This window comes from Limulus polyphemus, unplaced genomic scaffold, assembly GCF_000517525.1.
Source record: "Limulus polyphemus unplaced genomic scaffold, Limulus_polyphemus-2.1.2 Scaffold1009, whole genome shotgun sequence".
Taxonomy (NCBI): Eukaryota; Metazoa; Arthropoda; class Merostomata; order Xiphosura; family Limulidae; genus Limulus; species Limulus polyphemus.
In genome coordinates this window covers 148,546-157,928 of record NW_013666619.1, presented here as the reverse complement: position 1 = coordinate 157,928, position 9,383 = coordinate 148,546, and the positions used below count along the sequence as shown (strand labels likewise).

The 9,383-nt window shown below is 34.2% G+C and overlaps 1 protein-coding gene across 1 annotated transcript in view; it reads right to left on the bottom strand.

Annotated features, from left to right (window-relative positions):
* Positions 1-1,089: 1,089 nt before the first annotated feature.
* The window catches only part of LOC106461674 (visual pigment-like receptor peropsin), a 21,185-nt gene continuing 12,891 nt past the window's right edge, over positions 1,090-9,383 (bottom strand). Inside the window, exons 2-6 of the mRNA XM_013921519.2 lie at positions 7,033-7,195; positions 5,834-5,965; positions 5,522-5,602; positions 2,534-2,762; positions 1,090-1,752 (exon numbers count right to left, since the gene is read on the bottom strand). Coding sequence (XP_013776973.2) covers positions 1,234-1,752; positions 2,534-2,762; positions 5,522-5,602; positions 5,834-5,965; positions 7,033-7,195 — 1,124 coding nt within the window. The 3' untranslated portion in view covers positions 1,090-1,233. The remainder of the gene's footprint in view (positions 1,753-2,533; positions 2,763-5,521; positions 5,603-5,833; positions 5,966-7,032; positions 7,196-9,383) is intronic.

Sequence of the window (9,383 nt, the reverse complement as noted above, 5' to 3'; positions counted from 1 at the left end):
TTTTTCCATTTTTTTATAAAATAAGTACGCCATAAGTACAAAATCAATTTTTTTTAATCTAAAGAAAATGAATACGTAATATAAGACAAACACTTGATATATCTCCTAAATTTTTAAAGTACATTTACACATACATATAGAGGGCTCTCACGAGATTAACCCTTTCAAAAGTCTGCTAACATTGACTAAAAAAAAACCCATGTTTAAATAACATTATAATGATCGTTATCTTCTGTTAGTATTATCACAAGATTGCACGATTTATGTAGGTTTTATGTAAAATCTCTAGCTAAGCTAATTGTTAACCTTTTCTACTTCATTTTACTTCGGTAAAATAGGTCACACTACTTCAAAGTTCATGGTAAGATCACATAGCATGTTACAATTGACTAAGAAACAAATTCTCTTCAATTTAGAATCAAACTTTCTAGATAGTCTAAAAGACAACTATGTTTACATGTTTTATACAATAGCACATCGCCTATTTCAGCAAAATAATAGTTTTTATTTTGTCCAGAAAGTACCAGATAAACGTGACTCCGATGCATAAAACGGCAAAGTTTAAAATATTTTACAATGATATATTCATGATGTTAGAAAAACACGTAGGTTCAAGAAGTTTTGATAGAAATGAATAAAAACCCTATAACCCGAGCGCTTTCGAAAGAGGCAAACTGAAGACGAAAGGTCCACCTTTCGAAAGCGCTCGGGTTATAGGGTTTTATTCATTACAATGGTACATTCATACTACAAAACTATAATTTTAATTTAAACACATTATTCCCTTTTGTGACAAATATATATAACAAATAAGACTAGTACTTAAATAAATAATAATAATTAGGAGAAGATATGGGTGATTAACCCCACGAGATTCCTCACTTAAAACTGCCATTTACCCCCATTAGCCATTTGTGGGTCAGTTAGTTACTCCTAATGAAACAGAAAATACATAAAAAATAACTAACTAGTTATTAAAAGAAGACAAATGGGTGAAAAAAAAGAAGAAATGATGTAATACATTTAGAACAGAAATAAAACTAGGGTTCAGTGGTGCCTAATAGAAATCACACCGCAGTGAGATACATCATCTTTCTCATATATCAAAGTTAATCTCTGTTAAAACTTAAACAAATAGTGCCACACATGTAGGACTTTAACAATTCCTTGATAACATCTCTATTTAGTTCATCATCTAATGAAGCTGATTAAAGGTGATTCCTGAATAAAAACTCAGATATATTCTGGTGTTTCCGACGTAATTTCGGGTTTACTCGAAACCTGTTGTATTTCAGATAAGGCCTCGGGATTATTCGGTACCTGTCGTATTTCCAATAAAGCTTCGGGATTACGCAATAGTTGATGTATTTCCAATACGATTTCGGGATTACTAGATACCTGTCGTATTTCCAATAAAGCTTCGGGATTACGCGATTCTTGATGTATTTCCAATAATGCTTCGGGATTATTCGGTACTTGTCGTATTTCCGATAAGGCTTCGGGATTATTCGGTTCCATCCCGTTGGGAAAATCGTCAGAGCATTTGAGGAGTGCACGTATCCCCATGCGTAGACGTGGATTAGCCACGTAGTAAATAATGGGGTTGAAAACGGCTGAAGCTTTAGCAAAAAGAGGTGGCATCAAAGTGAAATAAGGGGGAACAGTAAATGGAGGTCGGAAAACTGTCCAAAGGCACAGTGTAGCATATGGCGTCCAGGCTACCAGGAAGGCGATGACAACCACTATACACGTCTGGAAAATTAAATCAAATTTAACATCTCTACGTAGGACGTATCTTTGTCACTTAAAAAGAATCCCCCACACATATATTCACTAATTATCATAGGTACATTATTCTACTAACTTCGTATAACACACATATGGTGTTGAATGCCAACAATATTATTTACTAATTACCATAGGTACATTATTCTTATAAATTCGTATATCACACATATGGTGTTGAATGCCAACAATATTATTCACTGATTACCATAGGTACATTATTCTACTAACTTCGTATAACACACATATGGTGTTGAATGCCAACAATATTATTCACTAATTACCATAGGTACATTATTCTACTAACTCCATATAACACACATATGGTGTTGAATGCCAACAATATTATTCACTAATTACCATAGGTACATTATTTTACTAACTTCGTATAACACACATATGGTGTTGAATGCCAACAATATTATTCACTGATCACCATAGGTACATTATTCTTATAAATTCGTATAACACACATATGGTGTTGAATGCCAACAATATTTATCATTGAACATGTACATTTGTTTTAAGAATTTGTGATTTATAAAATAGACCTACAGATCGAACTTGGTTTGTGATGGTGATGGACCAGTGCTATCCGATTACGCTACACTGTTTAGCACTGTTCTATTATCATATCAGACTAACCCTATCTCTTGTAGACGAACTTCATAAATGATATTTATTATATTTATTTGAATCAAATATTTACAACGGAATATATATAAATATGATTTGAAATAAGACATACTAATGTTACGTTACGCTCATTAGCCCACTGATCACAAGTGGTGCTGTGAAGATGCAAAGGAAAAGGTTTGAGATTTAGTTGACAAGCAGCCTTGTAGTAGCAAATGGCGATCATCAAGAAAGGTACGAGGAAACCCAGGACGAAGTAAGCGATAATGAAGGACTTATATTTGCTGTCGTTATGTCTCCAGTCGATAATACAAGTGGCAATGCTAAGCTCTGGCCCATACCTGTTAAACTCAGACAATAACACAATTACTAAGAATTCAGTACGTCATCAATACAGGGACATCCATTAATTGGAAATGGAATATAGAACATATTTTGGGTAGACTAATAAGAAAACAAAGTTGAATTTGTAAAAACGTTGCACTAAATAAAGAGATTAAAATATGTGCACTCCTTTACTAATATATATAGTAACTTAAATTAACACTTTACTATGTTATAAGCAAACATCTTTTTCAAGTCTATCAAACCTGAAGAAGTAAGAACTCCAGTTTCTGTATTATTCCAAATTTTCAGAAATCATAAGCTAGTTATAATTGTAAATTATGTTTTCTATTACTTTGCTTTCTTCAAAATAATTGCCATTTTTAAATGCATACAATAACATAGGTTTAAACCTTTATTGCTATCTTTAAAGCAGATGAGTCTCTTGTAAAAAATACGCCCTCGATGACTCAGCGGTAAGTCTGAGGGCTTATGCCGCTGAAAAATCAGGCTTAGATACCCGCAGTGGGTAGAGCACAGACAACCCATTCTATACATTTGCGCTTAACAACAAACAAACTCTTGTAAAATGGTCCTGGAATTCAAGAACAGAGAAAAAGTCATTCTAGTACACTGCACAAAATAATTAAATGATGATGAAATTTGAAATATCGTAGCTGTGACAAGCAAAATAACACTCACGTAATTATATCAATTACCCCCTTACTTCATTTCTTTGCAAATCAGGCATTTAATGACCCATCATATGATCTAAAATTCAAAATATTTATCATTCAACCTACGCTTCCACATTAGCCTTTAGTAGAGACACATTTAAATCTTTATAGCCAATGAGATAGTTTTATTCCGGAGTATTGATAATATACTACGAACTTGAAAACGATGTATGCTTAAAACTAGGATGGCGATAAGATCCTGAAGTATCCTAGACTACTTCTCCGAAAGAGTTGTTTCCATGGCATTTTTAGTGACTGGAGTCACTTGACAGGATCTTCCAAAAGCATTCCATCCATGTTCGAAAGGATTGAAACCCAGTTGGTCAATTTCCTTTTATTTCAAGACTATGTCGACCAGTTCATCATAGTAAGGGCGGATGTTATTACTCCTTAGGCTGAATGGTGACTAATGCCTATTTCTGAGCATACTATCATTCCACCAGTGCCAAATGCGTTAGTTTTCTGTATGAAAACTGAGTTGATATGGTTCTAACTACTCTTTAAATGCGTATCTGACTGCAACTCATGTAAAAAGAGTACTGCTCGACATGTCCTTTGTTAACTGTGAGTGTTTTTGGCTACATTTGAGACAACTGCGTCTACTAAGCGTCTGGCTGCAACTCATATGTAAAAAGAGTACTGCTCGACATGTCCTTTGTTAACTGGAAGTGTTTTTGGCTACATTTAGGACAACTGCGTCTACTAAGCGTCTGGCTGCAACTCATATGTAAAAAGAGTACTGCTCGACATGTCCTTTGTTAACTGTGAGTGTTTTTGGCTACATTTAGGACAACTGCGTCTACTAAGCGTCTGGCTGCAACTCATATGTAAAAAAGAGTACTGCTCGACATGTCCTTTGTTAACTGGAAGTGTTTTTGGCTACATTTAAGACAACTGCGTCTACTAAGCGTCTGGCTGCAACTCATATGTAAAAAGAGTACTTCTCGACATGTCCTTTGTTAACTGGAAGTGTTTTTGGCTACATTTGAGACAACTGCGTCTACTAAGCGTCTGGCTGCAACTCATATGTAAAAAGAATAATGCTCGACATGTTTTTTGTTAACTGGAAGTGTTTTTGGCTACATTTAAGACAACTGCGTCTACTAAGCGTCTGGCTGCAACTCATATGTAAAAAGAATAATGCTCGACATGTTCTTTGTTAACTGTAAAGTTGGTGTCCAGATTCGTCCGTGAATACCCGAATGTGTCTCGGACCATGTACCTCAAAACTGACAAGTGGCATGTAGTTTGCATGAGATGTCTGCTATTAACGGGAAACATCCTACTATGATTAGCAGGCTTCAATCCAATGGTTCTCATATTAAACGAAGTATTCAAACGTCTTCTATGAAATTTTGATATCATTCATAAACAGCTTTAAATACTTGAAACTCTGTAATTTACTAGAAAATGATAAGGCTATTTGAAAATGTTGTATACATAGAATAAGATGAAATACGATTAATTTACGTTTCAGATCATCTGACTAATCATAATACTTAGCTTACATAACAAAGGACTGGGTGAATGACTTAGATTTGAAATAATGGTTTTTACCTTTTCAAACTATCATATTACAAGTTCTGATTATCCTTTAAGTGTTGTTTGTTATTAACCACAAACTTACACAATAGGTGCCGATTTCTAGCAGTAGAAGTCCGTAGACATATCGCTGTGCCACTGGGAGGAGGCTCCTTTAAGTGTTTCCAGGAGCTTGTTATACAATATCTTTAGTTTTAGTAAAAGCTTAAACAATAATGTTAGCTTGAACGATTTTATTTATTTCAGTATATATTATTTCAACAGATATAGGAGAAAACTTTGATTTCTAGTTCATGCTCGAAAAATGATTTTCTCATGAGATTAAAAAACAAATTCTAAAACATATTTGAGTGATGTACTCCCTATTCAAATAATATTAAGAATAATAGTTTAGCAACTTTTCTGAAGAACTTAAAGCAGTACTAACTGAATATATATATATTACAATACGAAGTTTGTTTATGTTCCAAAAAGTATTTCCTTTCTTCGCCTCTTACCTTCCCCATCCCAGGAAAGGCATCATTGCCCAGAAAATAGCGTAGGCCCAAACACAGCATATGATCTGAATATATCTTCTCCTGATGACATCCACAAAGATATAGAGAATTGTTTTTATTAAACTGTTTCTTCACAGGAGGAAAGCTGACCTACAGTACTAGTAGGAAAATAAAGCCAAAATATACACTGCGACATATCGGAGTTGACAAACTGCAGTTGTAATTCTTTTAATATCCTAATATGTCTAATTATATCATATATTTTGTCGAAAGTCATCATAACGACTATAGAAAATGCTTATAACATACTACTTACTGAGGTCAATCTTACATGTCATCATATAACGGTCCAATCCCAAAAGAGCTAATGTCCCAATGTGAGCAGAGCCAAAGAGAAAACTCGTAAATGCATATAACTGACATCCGATGTACTCGAAGAGCCACCTAGAAAAATAGTTGACATACCAGAAAATACAAAGTGGTCATCTTCATGACATCATATGCAAATAACCCTAACACATAAATAAAGATATAGCTCAGTAAAGACGAAAAAGTACAAACAGTCATGCTACAAAAACGAAATAATCTCAATAATTAACCATAGATATACAAGGTCACATAGTTGGACAATGGTAGCAGTGAAATTCAGCAAGAAATCGCCATGTTACTTTCATTGCTGCAGTACACAGTAAATAGGATAACAATTCAGTTCCAGCCTTGTGGGAAAACCACCAGTTGCTGTACAATTCTGGCACCTAAAACCAAGAGCACAGACAGGCATTGTGTTGCTTTGTGCTTAACTTCAAACAAAATAAAACAAACAAGCAAATCGTCGGACATGAATCTCATTGATAATGGGTTCTTCTTCTTTGATCCATCCTTCAGAGGTGCCCAAAACAACCAACTTCGAGGGACACTTTCATCCAAGTTCTTAGTAAGGAGTGGGGTTCAGTCCCACAAGCCTAGATTTCAGATTTTGCAACTACGATGTGAAGCAATATGTCAAAGAAAATATTTCTAGGAGTAGATCCACTAAATACTTGTGATAATGTTTAACTTTATTTCGTTTTTTCTAGGGTAGTTTTCTAACTAGTAGTTGTTATGCTGTTTATATCCGAACAGATGTACAGTTACTGTATTGTCTCTTGTTATTGACAATAACCTTCATACAACTATGTAATAATTAATACCCAGGTTTCAAATGATTAATATATTAAAATTAAAGTATATAAGAAGACACCATCATCTAATTTCTGACTATTAATTAAGTTGACTGAAATTTACTTGTTGATCACGAAACAATGTTCTTCTCACATGAAATACAATAAATTATGCATTAAAAATCTACATTTAGACATAATTCAAGTTGAAATAATATATATGACCTCTACTGAATAATTTATTTTGCATGTTTGTTTCATGAATTTAGGTCCATTACGTTTATGTAACATTTGATGGCCCTTAAGTAAATAGAGAATTGTGAAAAAAAAACCTTGAAAAGTTTTTCTAACCTTTTGGCGAAGCTTGAAGAAGCGGAGAACGGGTAACCAAAGAGACATATCCCTAAATCGGATGCAGCTAAGTTGATCAGTAAGAGGCTTGTTGGCGTGGTTAAAGCTCGAAAACGAATAAACATTGTGATGATGGCTCCATTTCCAATCGTCCCTAAGATTCCTGAAAATGAAGAAGATATCTTTAAACAACTCTTGTTTTAGAGGCTTGAAGCCCCTGTAAGTGAAGGTATGTAAGTGATAAATCAATGCAGTAGCTAATTAGGTTTAATTATTTGTGTCAATACGCTATTTCTATAATCTACTTTACACACATTTCAGCTTATTACATGTTTTAATATTTTATATTTTACAATTTATTTTAAATAATCACAGCTCCTTGGTATCTTGTAAGCATTTTTTTTTCGTAATTTTCCTTTCAGTATTAAAAAAAAGGTAATTTTTGTCTATGTAAAATAGTTTGTGTTTAGATATTTTTTCTTACACTAAACAACAACATTGAAACAGAATAACAATACATAACGGTTTCGGAGCACTAATCAGATTTCTGGATTTTAAGCTAGGCATGGCTTAATTGTTAATATATACGAGCTACGCATGGCCTAATAGTTAATATATATGATCTAGGCATGGCTTAATCGTTAACATATATGAGCTAGGCTTGGCTTAATCGTTAATATATATGAGCTAGGCATGGCTTAATCGTTAATATATATGACCTAATCGTTAATATACCAGGCTACGGATAGGATAGTACCAAGCTCCACTACAGACACCAGGGTTGGAAATTCGATGTTACTGAACCCGCTCTGCAATTTCAGCTGTGGGCACGTTAAAAAAGTGACAGTCTACCCTGTTCTTGGAGTCGAACAAAGAAGTGAGGGATTGTTTGTTTGCTATGTTGAATTTTCGGGCAAAGCAACTCGAGTGCTTTCTGTACTAACCGTCCGTATTTTTGAAGTGATAGATTAGATGGAAGGCAGTTAGTCAACATCACCCATTGCTAATTCTTGCTCCACTCTTTTGCAAACAAATAGTGGGATAGACAGCCACATTACGTCCCCACCAATAAATCAGCAGTAAGTTCACGGATTTGCTATGTTAAAATCTATGATTCAATTCCCCGTAGTGAACACAGTTGAGATAGCCTACTGTGTAGCTTTGAACTCAAACAAACAAACCGTCACATTATAACACCTTTAAGGCTGAAAGGGCATGTTCGACGATGGGTTTTGATCCCGCAACCCGTGGATTGCGACATTATGGGGGTGGGAGATGCTGGTTAATGACTTCTACCTGTTCAGATTTAAAGATGGCTAGACCTAAACTTTAAGGATTCCTAACATGGCCGCATAACACATATGCCCAGTAGGTGCTGTTCAGATTGAAAATACCAAATAACATTCACGTTTATTTTTGCAGCAGCAAATCAAATGTAAGTTTTAGCATGCAAACGACAAAATGACGGCAAATTGGTTAGTATTTGCTTTTTGTTGAAAATGAAAAATATTGTACCATTAAATTCAAACGTTATGAGTTCAAACCGTTTCGCTTATATTTGCATACTCGAGTGTATTTTCTAAATACTAGCGTACAGTTTGAAATTATGTTTTGTTTAAAACAGTTTCGTTTGAATTTTTTGTAAATTCAGTCTACGTGCTCTTTCTCAGAAATTTATTTTCAAGTGTATCTAAAAAATAAACAGTCTATCTATGTTTGTTTATTTCAGAATTTCATGCAATGCTACATAAGGGTACATAACTATCCCTAATTTTGAGCTGATAGACTAGAGAGAATGTAGCTCGCCAACAGCACTCACCGCCAACTATTAGACTACTATTGTCAGATTGAATAATGAGATTTGTTCGTCACCCTTATAACGCATTCACGAACCTAAAGATGTTTATGCAGCAACAGGTCAGGCACCATAAATTCTCTTACACTTATGCATTTTTATTTTTAACTATTCATACTCATTTACGAGTTCACGTATGATGTCGCATGTTTAGAACTAAAAAAAATGGTTTAGATGTAATCTTTCATTTCTTCTTCACAATGCAAAAGAGCCTAAAGTCTAAATCGTAATTAATTAATTCATTAATTGTTTTTATCTTACAAAGCTTTGAATATCTGATAATCATTATTTGACAAAAATCAGTATATGTCGATGTGTCCGCTGATAACTACGGATAGTGACGTAGGGTCCTGCAAATATATATATATATATATATAATGGCTGGAGACGGCTTAAATGGGTAATGAAGAAAAACTTTAATACAAGTTTAACATGACAGCAAATGTACAACGTTTCGACAAGGTTTTTGTCATCATCAGGTACTCGAACAATGTCG